Here is a 24,133-nt window from a genome sequence, read left to right on the forward strand (position 1 = left end):
TCTAGATTTTCAGCAGTGAGGTTTGCAAGTTCTGGATTCTTCATATTTTTTTGTTTCAGTATATTTTCATCTGGTTCAAAGAGCACTGTTATTTTCCTTTTGGATTTGTTTGATCCGGCGATCACCCAGTGTAATTTTGGCAAAGAATATCGCTTTCCAAAAAACAGCCCAGATCAAAGAAAGCCGACAGCTTCGCTCCAGGAGAGAGAACACTCTAACCAAATTGCTGATTAACATTAAATCAGAGACGAAGAAACAAACTTTTTCACATATCCAGTCTTATACCAAAATGTGCAGAAACTGCACTGTACAACAAAAGTATCACTTGCGTACGTTTATACTGTCAGAAACGTACAGTTTACATTCTACATAAATTACAACTTCGGCAAAACCATACCTGCATGCGGTCACGCTAATAAAGTATTTGACTTTGAGTAGTTTGGAGACGCTGGCTGTGTGAGTGGACCTCCAGGAAGGAGCGTATTTCGGGGGCGCCGCATGCGTAGGAGGCCCAGCGTACGGCCCCAGACACGGAGAGGAGGGCGACAACAGGAGCCGGCGGCAGCGGTGGGAACCGTGGCCCCCATGGAGTACGGCCAGAACCGATTATCGCCTCCGGCGTCGACAAAGACCCGTCTGGCGAGGTGAGCCGAGAGCGCGGCCAAAATCAACCCCGCCGCTCGACGCGGTGCAGACAGGAGAATTAGGTTATCGCGTCTGAGCCGGCGTCCACACCACAACAACACGCTGCCCTCTTACCGCCGAGGCCGCCAGAGAGCTCACAGCCTGGGGCAGCCGGGCCGGTGGAGCCTCTGACCGCTGACCTGCAGCACGCTGCTATCAGGACAAAATACTGTCAGAACTGGGCCCTGGCAGACCCTGCTGCCCACAGAACATGTTCAGGATCTGCTACAGAAATACTGTCAGAACTGGGGGAGCCTCTAACCGCTGACCTGCAGTGCGCTGCAATCAGGACCCGGTCCTCACGTTCTGATAGGGAAATGTATTAACCCTTTCAGTCCCGAGCGCGATATGAAATGGCTCCACCCAAATCCACCCAAGGGGTTTTGGCTTTGGTTGAGAGTTGAGGTTGAAAGTTGAGACAAATGAGTAGAGTTTAAATTGAGGCTCAAAACAACAGTATAGCAGTCATTTTGATTGGTTGAAAAGGTATAAGGTCGGGTGTGCCATATGGCACCTTTTGAAATGAACGGCAGTGACACTTCAATGTGACTGAAAGAGTTAAGTTAGAGGGAATGTATGGAAATGTAGTTTAGATGCTGTATTCGATTCAAGAGGAAGTGCATCTCTGTTTCCTCCTCCACCGCCCCTACCCCCTCCCCCCTCAGTGCCATCACATGGTTAGTCTCTCTGCTTTTCACACATTCCTGGGCAGGACCCCCATGGCTCCCAAAAGGGCTAAGCAGGAAATGTGCCCCCCCAATGCACACACACACCACCCCCGACACCGATTCAGACAGACCTGAACACAGAGTCTCTTCACTGCACCAAACACACACATACAGTACGCATACAAACCACACACAGACACGGGCCTACATAGATACACCACATACACACACATGCAAACCTCTCGCAAATAGTAGGTAAGCTATAGACCACATACGCACATGCATACACGCCACACACACTGTCAGACGCATAAATGCACACACAACACTAAAAGGTACTCTTTCACATACAGACACTCATACCTATATATACAAATGTCCTAAAACACAGCCAGAAGTGCTTACACTTCAGCAGCCTTTGTTTGACAGCGTGAAGGGAGGTAACTGTGACTGTAACAGGAGACATTCCCCAGGAGGAAAGATCCAGGGATGTGAGTTTCCTTCACACATGTATGTGATTCTTATTCAAGAAATATGTCGTTTCAGACCCAAAATGGTTCAACTACAAACACAGGACTTGGGATCGGTATTACACACAAACGCACACATGCACAATGCACTCTTTGACAGCTGATAGAATCTTCAGCAATACAACAACATTTAATTACAGTCTGGAAATTGGAATTGGAAAAGAGGAGTTATTCTGTCCTGAGGCCCGGCAGGGGAACGCAGCTGAGGGGTTTGGGCCCTCAGGCACACCTGTCTGTCAGGGGCCTGGGGGCCCCGTGGAGGGGCCAGCGAGCCTGGGCAGCTCTGGAGCACGTAGGGAGTGCTGCTGCTTGTCGCACTAATGAGAGGCAGACCGTCAAGGCTTACCTTCTCCCCCACCCCACCTCCCCCAAACGTGGCCCCCTACCCCAGCGCACGTGCCCGGCACGGCTAACCGGATTCGCTTCCGCCCCTCTGCCTCTCAACAGGATAACAAGTGCCGGAGTGGCTTCTGACCTCTGCACTTTTGACCCCTGACCCCACACACACACACAGCCCCCTCCCCGCCCGCTGACCCTCAGCTGAGAGGGTGGAGGTCATGTCTGTGTTTCACAGCGAGGCTCTGCGTCGCTTTCAGTGCCTGCAGGGAGAGAGAGACCTCCAGCAGCACAGACAGAGAGGGAGACAGACCTCCAGCAGCACAGACAGAGAGGGAGACAGACCTCCAGCAGCACAGACAGAGAGAAAGAGACAGACAAACAGACGTCCTGTAGCACAGACAGAGAGGGAGACAGACCTACTGTAGCACAGACCAGGGAGACAGAAAGAGAGGGGTCTTACACTGGACTGGGGGAATTTCAGCCCCCACAATCACAACCCTCGCACTCAGGGTAAAATAAGACGTGAAAATGTTTTCAGCACTTTCAGCGAGGCTGAATTCCTCCGCCTCGCCCGTTGGGATTTGGACAGATGCAGTGGTTACAGCTGCCCCCCCCGCTATCCGGGGTCCAAACCATTCCCTGGGACACTGCCGTGCCCAACAACATCCACCTGCGTGGATCAAAAACAATTGTTTGACTGAGGCGTGCCAGTCACCCCCAAAACCTCCGCCCCCCCCCCATCAGTCAGCCGACGACCCACGGACACCCTCGTTCGGGAAAGCCGACGCCTCTTATCTCGGGAACGGGAATCTTTCGCTCCGAACTGTTCCCCATTGTTAGAGGGGGGCGGGCCAGGAGGGGGGGTGGGTGTGAAAGTAAACACGCTCAGGGCCGGTTAATCATTCAGGAGGCCAGCGCTGCTCGCAGCTGTCAGCTCAAGGCCCGGACCCCACGGCCCTGCCCGTTTCTGCCCCTCGGCGTGGGGGTAATAGAGTCCCGCTGGCCCGACCGGGGCAGTTCTGCTTTATTACCGCTGTTACCGCCAGCAGCAGGGCGTGAAACTCCACACCAACCACCTCCTCCTTCCTCTGTCCCGGTCACACCAGCTACCCAGCGTCAAGCTCAAAGAGCTCACACTGTCAACACGGGTTTTAGAATTTTACTTTTTTCCAGTAATGGGCTTTTTGTGTTTGTTAGTGTCGCACCACCACGGAGAGGCTTTCCTAGAAATAAGAGCTATTTTGGGGCCGTGACCGTCGAGTGGAAATTAACTGTACCACCTGGAAGAGGATTGTTTTTTAGATTAATTGTGTCACACATGGTCTACTGGCCACACAGGACTACATGAGAGCTAATGACTATTTTACTCCATACTGGCCACACAGTACTACATGAGCGCTAACGACTATTTTACTCCATACTGGCCACACAGTACTACATGAGAGCTAACGACTATTTTACTCCATACTGGCCCCACAGTACTACATGAGAGCCAGTGACCATGTTACACTCCATAAGCCACACCTACTTTAGGAGCACTAATGTGTTATGCGTCAGAGGTTAGTACTGAGATGTAAGATGCAGAGATTTTGGGCTCTGGTCCACCCCCCTCATGTGACAGAGGGGGTAAAGTGAAACAACAGCAACAGCACACAGCAGCAACAGCAACAGCAACAGCAACAGCAACAGTAACAGCAACAGCACACAGCAGCAACAGCAACAACAGCAACAGCACAAAGCAGCAACGGCAACAGTAGCAGCAACAGCACACAGCAGCAAGAGTAACCACAGCAATATCAGCACACAGCAGTAACAATAGCAGCAACTACAGCAACAGTGCACAGTAGCAATAGCAGCAATAGCACACAACACCAACAATCGCAGCAACAACAGCAACAGTCCACAGTAGCAACAGCAAGAATAGCAGCAACAGAGCACAGCAGCAACAGCAAGAATAGCAGCAGCAATAACAATACACAGCACACAGGAGTGTGCAGTACATTTACCATTTAGCAACAACAGCAATAGCAGCAACAACATCAACAGAAGTCGAGCTGGGTGGGTGGGCAGGTAGCTGTGATTCAGCCTTCGGGGAGACCGGGGGGACACAGGGGGAGACCGGGGGGACACAGGGGGAGACTGTGGAGTACAGAGGGAGAAGGCAAGACCTTGCCGTGCCCGGAGCGCGGCCACATCTGTCGAACAGCCGGCAGACCGGGCCCCTGCCAGAAACCTAATGAGGAAAAGACGGCGCACATTGGCCTCGCGCTGACGCACGTCTCCACGCTCCGCTGCGTTCATCTTCTCTCATATCACACATCAATGCAGCGCGATGTAACAGACCGCCTTTAGGCTTCACAGCACTAATGCTAACCCCCCTTCACTTCCCCTTCCTCTTGCCCCTAAAGCGCATCGTCTACTGATCTCTACATTATTTCAGCATGTGCTCTCGAGCTCCAGACCGGTCCCGCCGCACTTCCGCTGTTTCAACCCCACGCGCAGTCTGACTCTGACCTAAACCTCAGCAGAGCAACATGTCCTCTCAACGTACAAAGCATCCTTTTCCCCGTAAAAGGGTGAACGAAACTTACAGTCGTCATTTCGTCTCGGTCATTTTACGATTCTCTGTAATTAAATCAGAAAAGCAAGGCTGGAAAAGCAGGCACATCCACGTCTCCTCCACGCACACAAAAACAAACGCCCGGCTAAAATACGGCTGTTCTACCATCCGCCGACTATTAACGAGAGAATTGATTGTTGACAGCGAGAGCCTTGGGCTACTCGTGTGACATCCGCTAACTGCTGCCGTTTAGTAGGCTACAAAGTGCCATGCGACCCCCACTTGGCGTCCTAGAGACTGTCACTTTCCCAGCCAAAAATGTTAAAACAAAAGGGAACAAGGCATTCATAGGTACAATAAACTGACTTTGAAACTTTTATAATTCATTCACCAGACTAGTTAAATTGTATTACAGCTTTGGGCACCATGCAAAAATTGATAATTTTTTATTATTAATATTACTATTATGAAATGTGCCATATCCCCAAGCACAGAAAGCTGTGTCAGAAAAGTACAAAGGACTGCCCCTTTTCCAACCAGAAACCAGAAAGAATTACACACTGCTCACACAACACAAAAGAGAATTACTGCTATAGTATAATTTGTGCAAAATGAAAACAAAGTAAAACATTTTTATTATGTTTTGTGTCAAAGCACCAAAACAAGGATTTTGTAGAAGGCTATGTCTTTATTTAATTTAATGTTTCTATTAACAGTATAAAGCTTTTGTTAATAAATCTGGCAGATAAACAACTTCAATATCAAGAGCCCGATATATTCAAGATCATGGTTCCACACAATGTAACAATTGAGGGGACCCATGAGATTGCAGTGGCTCTGTTGCCTTTTGAAGTGTGTGTGTTGGGGGGAGGGAGGTTCTTAAATTGTCCATGAGAGTCTGGACACCTCAAACTCCAAGTCCAGGCGAGGAGAGACACTGTATGAGACTGTATGTCACCTCTGCACAGCTGTTGTCTGAAACATGGCCACAACATCTTTCTACTCCCAGTGACATATCTTAACAGTTGGAAACAAAGTGGTTGGAAAGAAAGGCAGCTGCGAGAGATGAATGGGGTGAGATGGGAGACATTCCCTGAAAAGGTCTTAGATTTACGATACTAAAAGCTAAGAAAGTCAGTGTCACCCTAAGTCGAAACAACAAATCTTTTAACTAACGGACAGCAACATTTTCCGTGTGTATCCTTGCCAACAGCAATGTTTCCTTTTGCAAGCCTACAGCGCGCAAACTGAGTCCTCAGAGGGAAGTACGCACCGACACATTTTGCGACTGTTAATCACAAAAACTGTAACTTAAAAATGTAGTGGGACGTGTCACTCAGCGATTTAGATCCAGTCATGCAGGAAAACTAACCGGAAAGGGAAAGCGCAAATGAACATGTACGACGTAATAGAAAGTACAAAAAAGTTGTAACGCCGAAAGCTTAACTAGCTAATGGCAGTTAAATGACTTAATCTTGATCGTCCACAATTTTTAGCCCACGCGATGTCCAAACAACAAAACATAAACAGACAAATATAACGGTGCAATAGCAGCAATGAGTAAAGAGAAAGCCTATATGACTACCTAATGCCATTCCGTTACCTCGGTCCTCAGGCATTCCGGTTTGGCAAACAGTTTGACAGCTCAATACGCATATCCACACTTACACAAATTTAAATCGACCGAAGAAAACTTTAGTAGCAACTTGGAAATGAGTCGCCTGACAGTCTCAGACATAGTAAGATATCGTGGCTGGGTCTCAAACTTTACTTTTGTGGACATTTGCCCAAATGGACATACAGTAAACAGCGAATGAGTAAAAACAACGTCTTCATAGGCCGTTATCGTATGTGTGTAGGCTACATGCCGTAATCCTCTTAGGACATCACGCTCTGCGGTCACATTATTTAAGTAGCCAAAATACAAGTACAGTCAAGGCCAATGTAAACGTTTACACTTCCCGTGGTCTTCGTTTACATGGGGCACATCACGACAAAATTCCTCTATGAGGGACTTACTTGCGTTTCTGTACAGGGTGGAATTCCAACAAGGCAAAAAGCAACTCCATTCATTGGACAGCTCGGCTTGTTTTGCAGAAAGGAGGAGGAGGAATCTGTCCCAAAGAAGTTGCGGTTACAATGCAAACAAACGCGAAACCTATTCACAAATAGCCTACTTAGGAACGCTATGAAGAATGCGCGAGTTGTGATCCAGCTGCGTTGCAAGATAGCCTTCACCTCCAAAGTTTCCTTCCTTACTACTCCCCTCTTTTCCGTTGTTTGGGCTGTTTGGTACAACCCCCTCCTCCTCTGCGCTGATTGCCTCGGCGCAAATCCCTCTCTCCCTCGGCCCGTCAGTTAAACTGGACTAGACTACATAGGGGCGCAGTGAGAAAATCTGTGCGCTGAGCTAAGCGCCCGCCTCGCAACATGTTCCCTCCCTCTCGCCCCCATGCGTATGTGCCTACAGTACGGGAGCACATTGGCTCTCAATGACCACCCCCTCCGCATGTCTATACGGTAGCCTAACCATGACGCCTGGTCGCAGGAGAATTCCCGTCGCTGTCTCCAAGGCCACTTGAGCAACGCAAAACATGTGTAAATAAGAAAAACCCATTGATGGGGAAATGTCAGGACAGGAAAAGCGCTGGAAAAATGTAATAGATCCGAGAGAGGAAGAGAAGGAACTCACATCACACTTGGGAATTCCGGCGTCTGAACCAGACGGGAATTGAATGACAAATCCCAGTTAGGGGATAGGTTTGGGAATCGTGCCGGGAAGAGTACTTGTTTTTATGAATCGTAATATTCGAGAACAGATCACAGGGCACAAAAATAGTATTTGTGGGTATTGTATGCGTGTGTATATGTGTGGGAGGGAAGGGTGGGGGGATTGTCGAATAATGGCAGAAGAACAAGGACAGGAACAATACGTGACTCCTGGCCAAGTATCTTTAAAAAGTCATTTATTTAAAAAAATATATTATTCTTTGCTTTGGATAATGTTATTTTTGAGTTCTAACATATTAAAGATAATGTTGGAGTAAGCATGGAGGATGAACGCATGATGACATGCACTTATGGGTGTGCCCGTCCAAATGCTACAGGCTATGGATTGTATGTCTGTTCAAAAACTGCATTGTCACTTGCTCATTAACTAACGAGTACGTCGAGATACAATAAAATGTAAAAGAATAAAGCAATTAAAAAAAGGAGAAGTGATATACGATTTGATTGTGACGATTTTGCCATTTATAATTTTTTTTAATTAAATTCTTTTTTTTTTTTAAATAACGGTGCAAAGAATGTGGAATGAGAGAACAGGGCAGCAGAAAATAAGAATTGCATAAGCAACAAAAACGGGTAGCCTGTTTTAGATGGTATCACTCAAAGGAAAAGTGGTATTGGATATAAAGAGGATACTGGGTCTAACGCTTAAAGACTTTCATTGGGTCTCTATTACACCATGTCAAACTGAGGTGAAAAGTTCAGTGGTCTGTAAGTAAAAGTTCTGCCATTCTTCCACCCATGAACTCAGCCAGCTGATTTCACTAATTCGTTGTGCCCCCTGTCAGAAATGTCTGGTTATTGGAACAAAATATTTGTGAGGACTTCTGAACCTGGATTTTCCACCTCTAGTATCAAACTAGGAATGGTGACAGTCGTGCTCCTCTCCAAACATGGGAAAACATCAGAAGTAAGGTCTAAATCGAGGTCCACGGGTCTAAAGTCCTCACACTCAGGGGCTTTTCTTCATGGGGTGGCTGGGGACCAATGCTCACAAACTCAGTAAGGGCGGCCACACTATTACCAGTTATATTAGCCAATGACAACATGCCATTTTAGATGGGAAAATCAGGGTGGCCAATCAAATTCCAGTGCCACCCCATTGGACATGCCCATTCTCACACACAGACACACACAGAACATCTGTGTGCACACATGCATACACACTCACAGACACACTTCCACAAGCATACACATATGGACAGTTCTGTACGCTGGTAACATGGAATGAAAAGTTGTTTAAACATGAAGTTTTCCTGTCATAGGCTTGGAATCAGGTGGTCTCATTTGCTTCCGATTGCAACTGGTTTTTCATCATCGTTTTAGTGAAGCAGAGCTGGCCGGCCCAGTCAATTAGCGTAGCGCTAGCCCAGGCCAGCTCAGTCCATTAGCGCAGCACTAGCCCAGACCAGCTCAGTCCATTAGCATAGCACTAGCCTGGACCAGCTCAGTCCATTAGCATAGCACTAGCCCAGACCAGCTCAGTCCATTAGCATAGCACTAGCCTGGACCAGCTCAGTCCATTAGCATAGCACTAGCCCAGACCAGCTCAGTCCATTAGCATAGCACTAGCCTGGACCAGCTCAGTCCATTAGCATAGCACTAGCCCAGACCAGCTCAGTCCATTAGCATAGCACTAGCCTGGACCAGCTCAGTCCATTAGCATAGCACTAGCCCAGACCAGCTCAGTCCATTACTGTAGCACTAGCCTGGACCAGCTCAGTCCATTAGCATAGCACTAGCCTGGACCAGCTCAGTCCATTAGCGTAGCACTAGCCGAGACCAGCTCAGTCCATTAGCGCAGCACTAGCCTGGACCAGCTCAGTCCATTAGCGCAGCACTAGCCTGGACCAGCTCAGGCCATTAGCATAGCACTAGCCTGGACCAGCTCAGTCCATTAGCATAGCTTTAGGATGCCCTGCTTAAGCTGTGGGCCAGGGCAACAAATCACAGAACCCCGCTGGTTCCACCGACCAATGCCAAGAACCTAGAGATCAACAGGCGAGGAGAGCACCAGCAGTGCAGAGTATAGCACAGACAGAACAAGCAGCCATTTCATCGGCGTCATGGCGGGTGACAACATTTGGGCTGACATGATGCCTTAGAGCTCTTATTGGTTACTATAGGAAACACTAAGCCATGTAAAAACACAGCCAAAATGTGCGAGGTCAGCCAGGTGACAACCTTGTACATTTCACGGTGTGGCAAATTAGCAACAAACACTACACTGGTGGACCTGTCCAGAACACTGGTACACAGAGATACCTGGCCGAACACACACAAATGCACACACTTATTATACACTCACGCTCCCTGTTAATGGCAATTTATTTAACTTTATTGCAAAGTGTGACCCACACTCTCACTCCCTCTCATGCAGATACACTTATTACACAATCCCTCTCACACATATGCACACTTATCACACACTATCTCTCTGTCTCAGGTACCCATGCAACTGTGTAATGCCCAGAAATGAATATATTTTCTCTGGCTTCTCTGGCAATATGTAGTCTGTTGCTCATTTCCTCGCTAATTGAATTTAAGGCTTTTTATTGCCTCTGCCCCATATGCAGTCAGAACACAGTGCTTTAATATTGATGAACTGTAAAATAACTGTGCTCCAGTATTGATGAACTAGAACAGAATAAAACCCTGCACTTTTCTGTTTGCCTTGTTTGCCAGTGTGTGAGCGTGTGTGTGTGTGTTTGTGTGTACATATGCATACGTGTATGCTCTCAGAAATAAAGTGACAGTGGAGGTTACATTTTTGTTCTTCAAGGATCAAATGTACCCCGAAAGTTCAGTAATGTTCTTTTTGGGTACAAATGAGTATGTTTTAAAGGCAAAAAAATGTGCTGTCTAGGGGTACATGTTATGCACCTATAGGATACCACCGCCCAACGACAAACATTTGTACCTTTTTAGGCACTTTTCATACTTTTATTTCTGAAGTGTACATTCAATGACCATTTCATCATCCAGTGAGCAGCAGTTCTGCTGGGGGAAAAAAATTGTTAATGAGAGAGGTCAGCGGAAAAGGGCCAGACTGGTGGAAGCTGACAGGAAAGTGACTGGAACACAAATGACCAAACATTACAGCGGTGGTATGCATTAGGGCATCTCTGAACACACAACACACCAAACCTCTAAGTGGATAGGCTACAGCAGCAGAAGGCCCATAAGTAAAAAAATAAGTCTAATAAATACCTAATAAAGTGCTCACTGAGTGTATGTGTGTATGTGCTTCTGTGCCGGTGCGCGTGTGTGTGTCCATCCCAAAGTGTGTATGTGTGCATCTGTGTGTGTGCATGTGTGCCAGTGCGTGTGTGCCGTGTGTGCTTGTGTCTCTGCCTGTGCGTGTGTGTGGGTGTGTGTGTCTGTGTGTATGTGCATCTGCGCCTGTGTGTGTGCGCGCCTGTTTCTGTGTGTGTATGTGTGTGTGTCTGTGCGTATGTGTGTGTCTGTGGGCGTATGTGCGTCTGTGCCTATGTGTGTGTGTCTGTGCCTGTATATGTGACCAAGATGTCAGCATTAAAATCCTGCCCAGCCCCCTGCCTGTTGACACAGAGGATCTCCCTGCACTACTGTGTGTGCGCGTGTGTGTGTGTGTGTGTGCGCCCACATGGGTGTGTGTGTGTGTGTGTGTGTGTGTGCGCGCCCACATGGGTGTGCGTGTGTGCGCACGTGGGTGTGTGTGTGTGTGTTGGGGAGGAATCCCTACAGGCCGTAAGTGCAGCCTTTCCCTGCGTCTCTGGACACCGAGCCCTGAGCCCCACACAGCTGAGCCCTCCCTGGGACACTCACAGGGGCGAGTCCGCCCTGCTGTGGATTACCTCAGAGCCGCCCTGCAGAGTGTGTCAAAAATATTTGAATCCAAAACAATTACGTATTCGACCCAGGTCTGCTTGGGCTGTGATGTGTTTGGGTCACATGTTGACACGCTACTTGACCCTCCTTGACAGCCTGCTGTCACAGACCTGTGCGTACGAATCGGCAGGGAAGTCAAATGCACTACAAAGTACAAGAGACATACAAATGAGCTGTCGATTTGGTTACATCGAAACAAATGTAGTCAAAGCTGGCTTTCAACGTTTCACACGGTTTCACGCGGCTCCTCGGGGCAGAACGACGGGGCCACGCCCCAGCCTGGAGCGCTACGCCCCGGGGGAGACAGGGGACTGGGGAGGCGGGGAGAGGGGGGAGGAGGAGGAGAGATGTGGAGGTGCGGATAGAAAAACCCCGCCCTCCTTCCCGGTTTGTTATTGCAGGGGAGAGATGTCCCCCCTCCCTCTCTCTCTGCTTCTCTCCTTCGCTGCATTGTCTGCTCCAGCTGTTTCTCTCAGGCTTCTGAGCGCTCCTCCCAGGCAGAGCTGAGGAGGCTGTGGATAAGAGCGCATTAAGAAACGCGGCTAGCGGGCAGATCAGAACCAGGCGAGTCGCTGTGTGGGGATCCCTGAGTACTGATGCTCTTCTGCATACCACTGTTGTAATGCGTGGTTATTTGCATTACTGTCACCTTCCTGTCAGCTTAGACCAGTCTGGCCCTTCTCCTCTGACCTCTCTCCTCTCTCATTAACAAGACGTTTCTGCCTGCAGAACTGCTGCTCGCTGGATGTTTTTTTGTTTTTCACACCATTCTCTGCAAAACAACTCTAGAGACTGTTGTGCATGAAAATCCCAATCCCAGGAGATCAGCAGTTTCTGAGATACTCAAACTGCCCTGCCTGGCACCAACAATCATTCCATGGTCAAAGATCACATTTCTTCCCCATTCTGACATTTGGTCTGAAAACACTATACTACCTCTCCACTTTTCTCTGCTGCCCCCTGCAGGTGTTCTCAGGCACTGCGGGCAACAGAGTGCACAAACTCTGCAATTTCAGTCATGTCTGGTAACTCCTTTTGCTTTCCAGATAAATGTGATAAGCACATACTGCCTCGAATAATTTTAAATAATTCTGCTTCTCAGACGTGAATATCTCAGAATCAAAGGGCGCGCCATGGTACATACTATTTCTCACAAAGACAGTATGTCTGATCCTCGACATCATTGTCAAAGTTTGTGAGACTTTCCACTTCAGTCTCCCCTGCTTGGGCAGTCAATATCACTTCCTTTTGGACTGCTTTTCCTCTGCTTCAGCAGCCAATAGCATTGCTCCCTCCCAGGCTACTCTACCTCAACAGCCAATAGCATTGCTTCCTTTCTGACACATGCCTAAACAGCCAATAGCACACCTGTCTTTCGGACACATGCCTAAGCAGCCAATAGCACACCTGTCTTTTGGACACATGCCTAAGCAGCCAATAACACGGCTGTCTTTCACACACCACGTGCTCGCTCACCTGCTCCCTATTCTTTAATCTGGCCTCGCCTTTCCTCAGACAGGACGTCCTGAGGTCAGAGGGCAGGGGAAGTTCACCCGGACTGACCTCACTTCCTGTCCTGACCGCGCTCTGCCAGGTGGCACCCCATTGTGTTCGCCATGCCCCCCCCCCTCCCCCCTTTCCACCGGGAGGGGAGCCGCCATCGCAACCCCCCAATCACCGTTTCCAGCAGGACAGGCCCTGCCCACCTCGTCCACTCTGCCCGGGAGAGGCATTCCCGCCATGAGGATCAGGGATGTGCTCTTTTCCAGATTTTCCATGATTAATCAGGAAATACTGATTTCCAGAAACAAAATGGCTCTGGGGCTGCTAGTATTTGGCTTTATCATAAAATATTCTCTCAATGTCGTATGGCATCCCTAACTCCTTTGTATGTAAATTCTGAAAATCAATAGGCTATTTGTGGTTAAGCAGGACGAATTACATCCCTGTGGGAGGTTTCTGACTCCAAGTGCTGTTCCTAGATCAGTATCCAGGGCTGGGGGGTGGGGGGGCACTATTAGGGGTGGAAAATGCCATCCCAGATGAGTTATTGGGGAACAGAAAGTTCACAGAACACTTCTTGTTCTACTTAACATGCCAGACCAGGAGAGAACATTTAGCCCATAATATTGTTGCCTTTCAGCAATGGGAAAACAGTCATTTTACACAGCTGTTTTCTAACATATCGACTGGCCAGATTCACTCTAAAAATAACAAGTAATTAGTGCCATAATGGACTGGTTCACAGACACAGATTAAATTTAGTCCTGGAGTAAATTGAGTTTTGTATGGAGAATCTCTCCAAAATTGAATTTAGTCTAGGACTAGGCTTAATCTGTGTTGGTGAAACTGGCCCATTGTGTACTAAAAACAAATCCCTTTGATGTTTTGTCTCGTTTCCTTGAATGGAGTCAATAAATGTATAGTGTTTTAAACATCTTTGTATCACAGCAATACAAAAAAACATATAATTTATGTTCATTTCATATTTATGTGACAAATTGTTTTTTGTTGTTGTTGTTAGCATTATTGCAGAAATAAGCAATACACATGACAATAATCCTTATAAAGGCCAGCACAGACACTTTGTCTAGACAAGGCGTTGGCTGGGAAAGTGGTATGGTTAGTGTGTGTATGTGTGTGTGGGAGGGGGGTGACATTTTTTTGGGAATGTTGGAGACTAATCTCTAGTCATGTCCTAGTCATATCCTTACTGGGGCTTCCGTCAAATCCTATGACAAAACGTTACCCTCGCGCAACACTATGACAAAACGTTACCCTCGCGCATCATGCTTCAAGGCTCTCGAGTGCTCCCATTTTAGAAGCATTTGCTCCTGTGTTCCTTCTGGAAAAATTATTTAGGAATGCGCCCACTAATTGGAATGCATTAGTGTGCTGCTGAATTTTCTAATTTAGCCTAGCGCCCTGATGCTAACCTCTCACCCCAAACGGACACCTCTCATCAGTGCGGTACAACTTTCCGCCATTTTATTTTATTATTATTATTTATTTTTTAACCTCCGATCCAATATATGAGTTCAGGCTTCAGAGACATTCAACCGTAGCAGTGCTGCTCAGGATAAAGAACCGTCCTTCAGCATTGCTTGGACACGCTAATTTGTGTTTATATACAAATACAATTAAGAGAGGGGAGAAGACAAACAATCTGCCTTACTCTAGCGCGGGGATAACAGGGGCTACCATCTGTCTCCGTGCCAAACACGTGTCGAGTTTTCCCTAAATGCATATAATCCGTATAATCCACACAGGAAATATGTGAGCGCAGTTGCTTGGTGTGTCCACTGGGTGGCACTAAAGACACCCCAGATATTACTTGAGCGAATTACCCGTTGCTTTCGCCTCTCTCGGCTGGAGAGACGCAGTGAAAGCAGGGGCAAGGATGTTAGTTTAGCACCAGGACACAGGGAGAGCAGACTGGCAGAGGGTGCTACTTATTGACACAAACAGCAGCATTGACATACAGAGTCAGCCCAACTCAGTCATGCAGGTGTTAAATAGCACAACACCTTGAGTTCCAGTTCCAATTTCATGCAAATTACATCTCTTACTATTTCTCTGTAGGTTCCCAAACTTGGTGCACTGCAATTTGGGAAAGGTTCTTCCAGCGATATACTTTTTTGAGTGTATACCTTCGTAAATGTCTGTCTAAATTCTCTGTTGGTTGCTCATTGTGTTACTTCCTGTTTTGTACCCATAATGCCTTTGTCCTTGCAGCTACACACCATCTATCATTCATCCCTTGTTGGCTGTCTGTAGGTAACTGTGGATGAAGAAATATATTGAAATGGTAATTCAGTAATAATAACTGGTTTATGTTGTTTTTCTATATTTACCTGTTTTAACCAAGCCAAAATGGATGTTTAGATACTTAAGTTCCCGGCTCTCATTTTAAAGAATACATTTAATAGCCTTTATCGCCGTTGGTAGAATAGGAGAACGGAAATTCGCGTTGTCAGGAGTTCTAAGGTCTGAAATGCAGTGCTCTTTCAGCTTGGTGTCAATTTACGACAGGTTACGGTTATAACAGCAACAGGCAGTCCTTGCATGTCCTCATTAGACTATAGGACCTCCGCCCCATTTTGTAAACATGACAACAGACTCTCCCCTCAGGTCTGACCTCACAGAAACACCCTTACAGGAAATAAATATGTTAAAAACATTATTCTAAATACGTGAAAAAGATGATGATGATACATGTAACTATGTTTCACCATTGTATTTTTTAATAAATACATTACAATATTTAAACGTGTCAATCATTTCCTTTTCACTATCTTGGTCACATAGTATTTCATTTCATATTTCTAGATTATTCCATGTCGGTTAAGGTGAGCATCCCTCAGCCATTACAAACTTACAGAGTGAGAGAATAACAAGTCGTTGCCCCTGTGAACTGAACCGAGCCAAAGTGATAGAGAATCGTTCCTTACTTTGAATAATGAAATATTTGACATTTGAATGCGAGGCACTGCATATGCACGCGCTGTTGCTCGTGTGCGTGTCGTTATTCCCATCACAATAATCACGTTAAGGCCAGTCAGCTGAGAAAATCTCCATTCGATAAAAAAGAATTAAAAACCAGGAGAAGCTCAAAAAGCAGACAGATTACAGGGCACGCCATGTGTCTCTACATCGACCTGAAAAACGTGCGGCTTGATAAAAGAGCAAAAAATAGTTGAAATGTCCCCAGTATAATAGTGAAAAAAAATAAATGAACATTAAGCACGATATTTGAATGGTTTCCCAGAACGATGTTTAGAACAATAATCCCCATTGGGTTAATGAATCCCCTCAGCCGGATTAATCTGGGTGTTTGGCGGTGTGACCTCAGGAGAGGCACGTCTCCGCGGTCCCGAGGCCTTGGCTTGGCGCCCCGCCCCCGTGGCACCGCGCGGGAAAGGTCAGCGTCGCCGAGCCGAGCCTGGCGGGACCGGTTTACTCCCTTCACACGAGCGTCCTGCTCCACAGCACAATCTGCCCATTGTGCCGCTCAGCCCACAGCCCGGGCCTGGCTCAGCACCGCAGACTGGGCCTGGCTCAGCACCACAGCCCGGGCCTGGCTCAGCACCGCAGACTGGGCCTGGCTCAGCACCACAGACTGGGCCTGGCTCAGCACCACAGCCCGGGCCTGGCTCAGCACCGCAGACTGGGCCTGGCTCAGCACCGCAGACTGGGCCTGGCTCAGCACCACAGACCGGGCCTGGCTCAGCACCGCAGACTGGGCCCTCTGCCGCAGCCCCACGCTCACGGACTGCAGCACACACACACACACACACCTATATATACATACACACCTACACACACATATAAATACACACACCTATATACACATATATACACACACACCTACGCACACACCTATATACACACACCTACACACATATATATATACACACACACACATACACGCACACACACACACCTATATACACAAACACATGCAAACACACATGTATACACACACGCGTTCACACATGCATACGCACACATGCACACAAACGCATACACACACACTTATGCACACACACACACATACACATACACACACGTTCACACACACATGTACACACATGCACATGCACACATGCACACACACTTGTGCACACACACACACACACACATACACCCACTTATTCATCCACGCCCACTGTGCTCAAACTGACTGCAGCTCCTATACGAGAGACAGGTTATTCTGACATGTGAACCAACTGCACCATTGTACAGAGTAGAGGGAGCAGACAGACACAGTCACACACAGCAGAGAGCTATAATACACTCATACGTTGCCCCTACACCTCTGTTGGCTCAGGTGGTAAGAGCAGTCGTCTGGCAGCCGAATGGTTGCTGGCTTGATTGCACCCTAGGTGTGTTGAAATGTCCCTGAGGAAAACATCTAACCCCCAGTTGCTCCTGACGAGCGTTGGTGTGTGTGTGTGTGTGTGTGTGTGTGAATGGGTGAATGAGAAGCATGAATTGTACAGTGCTTTGGATAAAGGCGCTATATAAATGCAGATATTTACGTCAGCCCCACGAGCACAGTCAAAGAAATCACTTCACGTTTGTCTCTCGGTACAATGCAGCCAAGTAGCACCCGTGTGCTGTAACACCATCCCAACTGTCAAGCCTGGTGGTGGCAGCATCATGCCATGACGTTTCCTTTCAGCAGGAGGGACTGGGAGGCTTGTTTCCATCAAGGAAAAGACGGACAGAGACAAACACCCTTGAAGAGAACCAGTTTTTTTTAGGCCACAAGAGATATGCATTTGGGGCAAAGACTCTTGTTCCAACAGGACAATGGCCGAAAGCCAACAGCAAAAAACGACAAAGGAAAGGTTTATAAACAAGGCAGTCAGTATTCTCGAATGACCCAACCTAAACCCAGACTTACATCCCATTGAAAATCTGTGGTATGACCTGAAAATTGCTGCTACCGACACTCTCTGTCTAATATTCCTGAATATAAATGTCCAAAAGTTACACAGACAAATATTTCAATATATTACAATGGATTACTTTCCGAGGCCAATAAAGTATTTTGAATTTGTTAGGCAGTAGAAATAAGAGACACTGGAAGGAATTGCTGGGGATATTCACTTGTGTTCACTGGTCTTTGGTATTTTCCCAAAGGAGCAGTCAAGTTTCCCATCTTCTAACCTACATCTATATTCTCTGCGCCCAACTTCCTTAATTAACATGTACCCCAACATTTTCGAAGTCTGAACATAAAATTTTTTCAGTTGTTCATTCATATGATGGAACCACAGTTAATAATGCAATGGATGTTCTGTAATGGATGCAGTTAATGTTCTTGGAAAGTATATAATAGGCAACAAATTGTATCTAATGCATCTAATGGTATGATGTGACCCACTCAATGACCCAGCGGTGGCCCCCCCACCCACAGTTTGGAATTCACTGGTGTAGCGCACAATACTGCCCTCTTCCTATCAGAGTGCGGAGATACTGCGGAATAGTGAAGACTGTGGTTTCCTGTCAGGAACTGCCACTGTTTCCAGAATCTGTCCGTACCTGAAGGAGGAGTGTTAACCCTACAAAACAGAACGGCTTCCGTTCCGTGCCGTTTCTGTCGAGCTGTATTAGGTACAGAGCTGCTCGTAAATGAGCCTCATGATAAGACCCAGACACCCAGTCAGATATAAAAGGGTAGGCTCGCTTGGCCGCTGAATTTACAGATCTGGATTACGTTAGCGGTTGTGTGATAAGAGCACAAAGATGTTAAGAGTTGCAGAAACGGATATATACCCAACCTCTGCCGGCGTTCAGTTTTTGTCCCTTCTAAAGACTGTAGCACGAGCGAGATCGGCGCGTTTTGTCATTCCGTTCGAGATTAAAATCGTCCTCATCATCCTGACACCTGCTGTCCGAATGTTTGTGAAACGCGAGTTCAAACGAGAGTCAAAATCCACACCCACTTGCAGACAAATTCCGTTCTCTTTATATCCGCATCATATCACACAGTTTAAGCTGTCGCCAATGACTGGCTTTAATTTGCACTATGCTTGGTCAGGAATGGGGGTCAGTAGCCGACTGAAGAGGATATCATGACGGCGCTGGAATCAGTGCAGAGCCAGTTTTATCACCCGTGCAAGCTCTCCATATCTGAGCTCACAGTGAGCTAAATGGCTTTCACTTTCTCTCCCTCTCTCTCTCTCTGTCTGGCTCTCACTCCCCCTGCCCTTCTGGCCACAGGTCACAGACAGGAATAGTGTAAACTCCAGGATGGCTCATGTTTGCCGACATGTTCCAGTGCTACGGTAACCCCACCACAGGCAGGCTGGCCCAATACGCTCTGCCAGTTCATATACCTGCTGCGGGAACACTCCAGAAACTGAGAGCTTACTTTGACATTGTAATTTAAGTCAAATATCCCTGCCCTAATTCTTGTACCTGCAAAGTCGGCATAGTAAGCAACAAAACTGTTACCCATGCTAAAAAAACTCAAACTAGGTTTTGAAACAGCTGGTAGCTGGATGACCAGATCAGACCAACTCCCAGCTTGACAAGCTACCAGCACTAGCTGGTTAACAAGCTAATGACCAGCTCGGCCATGCTGGTTGACCAGCTCATACCCAGCTAAACCAGCTTTATGACCAGCTTGACCAGCTCAATTTCCAAGCTGGTCAAGCTGGCATATCAGAATTTTACAGCAGGGACCCCAAAAGGGAGTACATAGCCTACCTGCTATAATAACCCCAGTGACACACTGCAGACTAGTGAAAACACTGCAGGCTACGCGCAGTGAAAATGAGGTTTGATGAGTGTTGTGTTGTGTTGGGTTGGGTTGTGTTGGGTAAGGAAGTTGCTTCCGCCCAGGTTTTCCCCCCTCTGCATTCCACTGGGAACAGAAGGCAAGGCAATAAATATGTCTAGCTTCAGTGTGAAATTAGAAGCATACTAGAGAGAGAGAGAGAGAGAGAGAGAGAGAGAGAGAGGGAGAGAGACCCACTGCCTGGGTATGTGGAGATTATACCACCTGTTCCAGGGCTTAGGGCTCCTGCCAGGGGGCAGTCTCTCTATCTCTCTGTCTTTCTCCCTTTGTCTCTGTCCCTCCATCCGCCACTGTCTACCCATCTCTCCGCTTCGACTTTCTATTGCCGTTTCTATTTGCTACTCCAAGTGTTAAAACGCCCGTTACAGTTAGGGTGGAATAGCAGCGTTCACAAACAGTCCCCGTTTCCATGCGCGCTGACACACCCACGCCGGGAAGTGTTTACAAACAGAGGTCACACCAGGAGCGGCCCAAATCCTGCACAAGGCCGTTTCCCTCAGAGGACCCCCGTTAAGCTTACAGCTGTTTATCTCAGTGCCAGAAATATCGAGGCAAATAGCGCAGTCGTTAACAACGACATCATATCGGACAAACGGTCATTCGCAGCGGAGCATAGCGGTTCGGGGACGTGTTCGTAAGTGAAATTTTGTTTCGGTTTGATTCCCAGTGGTGGCGCTCCATTGAACACGGTGCCTGCTTAATGATTTCAGTAAAAAATCAGCGGTAATCGTATAATCAAAACGAAAGCTCTGAAATGTGCTCTGCTTAAGAGTCTCTACTAAAAGGTGAAACGTACATGTACTTTAACATTTGAGCAATCAATTAAGACACTCCAGTATAGCACATGGCCTTTATTGACATTTTTGTCAAATGTAATTTAATCATAAACAGTGTATTGTTTTATCAGTGAGACTTGTGAGAGGAGTGCCCTCTATTATGCTAATGCAGCAATGCAATATTTTATGTAAATATCCACAAGCTTGTGGCAGGAATATGACATTTATATTCTGTAGGTGTGCCACTGCCTGGGGCTTTACTACTCCTTCGGAAAGGGAGAGATGATAAACAGACAGACAGACAGACACAGGCAGACAGACACACACACAAAAAGATACACACATTCATGCACATACAGACTAGCAAGAAATTACACCTACATGCACCCACCCTCATGGGCACACACACGCACACAGACACACGTGCACACAGACACAGACACACGCACACACACACACACACACACACACACACACACACACAGACACACACACACACACACACAAAGCAGCAGTGACAACATCTCTATACTGGAGGGCGATCAGGGTGATTGTAGAATTGACAATTGACAAAGAGACACTCGGAGTCAGGAACTCTACGTACAGAGGAACCAGCTTCCCTATCAGGACACACACAGCTCCGCCTGGCCTCAGAGAGAGAAGCATGGGGAAAGAATGGAGAGAACGGAAAGAATGGAGAGATACAGGGAGAAAGGGAGAAGGACGGGAGGACAGAGAAGGAGGATGGACAAAGGGAGAGACAGGGAGGGGGGGGATAGACTGAGAAGTATGGATGGAGGGAGAGAGAAAGGAGTGGAGGAAGAAAGAAAAGAGTGTAGAAAGTAGGACAGAGGGAGGGAAAGAAAGAGAAAAGGGATAAAGGGAGAGGTAGAATGCAGAGGGGTTTGATAGGCTGTGGTTTACTTCTCTCAGATCTCTCATCCGGACCCACACCTCACCCCGAGCAAGCTTTTAAAAACCACCGTTTGGCTATAACTATGGGAATGTGTTTACATTAATGCAAAGCACAGCCTCCGTCTTATCGTTAAACAAACCGACAAACTCACTGAATTATGGATGCTAACTGTTTCTGCCCTGCATAAACTCAAGCTGAATGCAAGCATGAGGAAGGCTTTAACCAGAACTTATACACAAATAAGTGTATTAGGTATTTAATAGACTTATTTTTTAGACTTCGACTGCTGTAGCATATCCACTTAGAGTTATGATGCGTTGTGTGTTCAGAGATGCTTCTGCATACCACTGTTGTAATGTGTGGTTATTTGCATTAATGTCACCTTCCTGTCAGCTTTGACCAGTCTGGCCCTTCTCCTCTGACCTGTCTCATTAACAGGGCACTTCTGTCTGCAGAACTGCTGCTCACTGGATTTTTTTTTTTTTTTGCACCATTCTTTGAGACTATTGTGTGTGAAAATCCCTGGAGATCAGCAGTTTCTGAGATACTCAAACCACCCTGTCTGCCACCAACAATCATTCCATGGTCAAAGTGATTTTTTCCCCATTCTGATGGTTGATGTGAACATTAACTGAAGCTCCTGACCTGTGTCTGCATGATTGTATGCATTGCACTGCTGCCATACAATTGGCTGATTAGATAATCGCATGAATAACTAGGTGTAATAAAGTAAAAATGTTCCTATATGCTCAGTGTATATAGGCAGATTAACTTAAACACAGTCACAGGAACTCAAACACAGTCACAGGAACTCAAACACAGCTACAGGAACTCAAACACAGCCACAGGAACTCAACACAGCTACAGGAACTCAAACACAGCCACAGTAACTCAAACACAGGCAAAAGAACTCATACACAGGCAGGGGTTTAAAAAAACAGGAACCCAAACAGAGACACGTGCAAGCACACATAAAGCGCAAACCCTCCACCGTCGGCGAGGAACATGCATAACACACACACAGAAACACTCACACAAATGCACGCGTCAGCCAGCTCACACACCTATGCCATTATCACAGTCACATTTCCATGCGTCTCAGCTCACTGAAACATACACACGGAAAGCAGGCGGGTCAGATAATCACGAGGTGAATGACCTCAGGGGCAATAGTTAAAACCACCACACAGGGTAGATCCCTGACCACCTCACCAGCCTGCCCAACAGTGACGGAAAACAAAGAAACTAAACACGGAGTGACTCTTCAAGTAGCATCATCAGCAAACGCGCCGTTCGAATCGCGTGAGGATAACGGGGGAAAACCGCAGTCAAAGCTTTTTACCAGAGAGCAGTTGCCTTGGTAAAAGGGAGCCCTAATTAGCCGGGGGATCATTCCCATGCTAATTGCTATTGTTGTGCGGTGCTAATCGCTAATTATAATGAGACAAGAGGTGCCAGAGAGTCGGGCTTTTTGTAGTCCCGACACTCCCTCCAGCTCTGAGTCGCATCAGAAAGGGAACAGTAGCGCAAAAATAGTTCAACAGCCTCAAGCCGTTCTCGGGATTGTCAGGCAGATAAATTATAAATACTAAACGTTATGCAGAGAGCGCACACACTCATGCACGTACACACACACACACTTGTAAAAAAGCTAGTGTGTGAAGAAAGGGGTGTCCCCAAGTGGGTACAGGTGAACTGGGGTTGTGCTGAGTGGAGGGGTGTGTGTGTGTGTGTGTCTGTTTGAGCATGTGTTTGCGAAAGTGCTTGTGCGAAAGTGTGTACGTGCGAGTGAGTGTATGCATGTGAAAGGGCTTACGTGTGTGTGCGCTTGTGCGAGAGTGTGTGAGAAAGCGCTTGTGCGAGAGAGAGTATGCATGTGAAAGGGCTTACATGTGTGTGTGTGTGCTTGTGCAAGAGTGTGAGTGAGTGTGTGTGTGTGTGTGTGTGTGTGTGTGTGTGAAAGTGCTTGTGCGAGAGTGTGTGAGCATGTGTGAAAGTGCTTGTGTGAGAGTGTGTGTGTACACACGAGTCAGTGTATGCATGTGAAAGGGCTTACATGTGTGTGTGTGCTTGTGCAAGAGTGTGAGTGAGTGTGTGTGTGTGTGTGTGTGTGTGTGTGTCTGTGAAAGCGCTTGTGTGAGTGTGTGTGAGCATGTGTGAAAGTGCTTGAGTGAGAGTGTGTGTATACATGCAAGTCAGTGTATGCATGTGAAAGGGCTTATGTGTGTGTGCTTGTGCAAGAGTGTCAGTCAGTGAGTGTGTGTGTGTGTGTGTGTGTGAAAGTGCTTGTGCGAGAAAGTGTGTGTGTGTAAGTGCTTGCGCGAGAGAGAGTGTGTGTGTACCTGGGCCATGTCTTCAGTGAGGCTCCAGCGGGCTCCTGATCCAGGGCATGCCGCTGGGAGAGGCAGGAGCAGCAGGAGCAGCAGGAGCAGCAGGAGTGAAGCGGAACACCCTGCCCTCCTCACTGCACACTTTGGACGTCCTGCGAGGCAGCCGGGGGACACGGGACTGCGCCCTTCTGCGGGACCATGCTCTTCTCTCCTCTCCCCTGCTTTTGACAGCCTCCAATATCCAGCCAACTGTCCTCCCCTCTGTTTCTCCCTCTCTCTCTCTTCCAGTCAGGAAAGGAAAGGTCTTGTAATCCTCACTACTTCACCCCTGCAGAAGGAATTAGGAAAGCACGCTCCCCTCT

At 47.4% G+C, this 24,133-nt stretch overlaps 1 protein-coding gene across 1 annotated transcript in view; it reads right to left on the reverse strand.

The window, feature by feature from the left end:
- The window catches only part of LOC133114476 (rho GTPase-activating protein 23-like), an 83,195-nt gene extending 59,062 nt beyond the window's left edge, over positions 1-24,133 (reverse strand). Inside the window, exon 1 of the mRNA XM_061223925.1 lies at positions 23,784-24,133. Within this exon, the coding sequence (XP_061079909.1) occupies positions 23,784-23,792 (9 nt within the window). The 5' untranslated portion in view covers positions 23,793-24,133. The remainder of the gene's footprint in view (positions 1-23,783) is intronic.

Source organism: Conger conger, chromosome 16 (assembly GCF_963514075.1).
Source record: "Conger conger chromosome 16, fConCon1.1, whole genome shotgun sequence".
In the NCBI taxonomy this organism is placed as follows: Eukaryota; Metazoa; Chordata; class Actinopteri; order Anguilliformes; family Congridae; genus Conger; species Conger conger.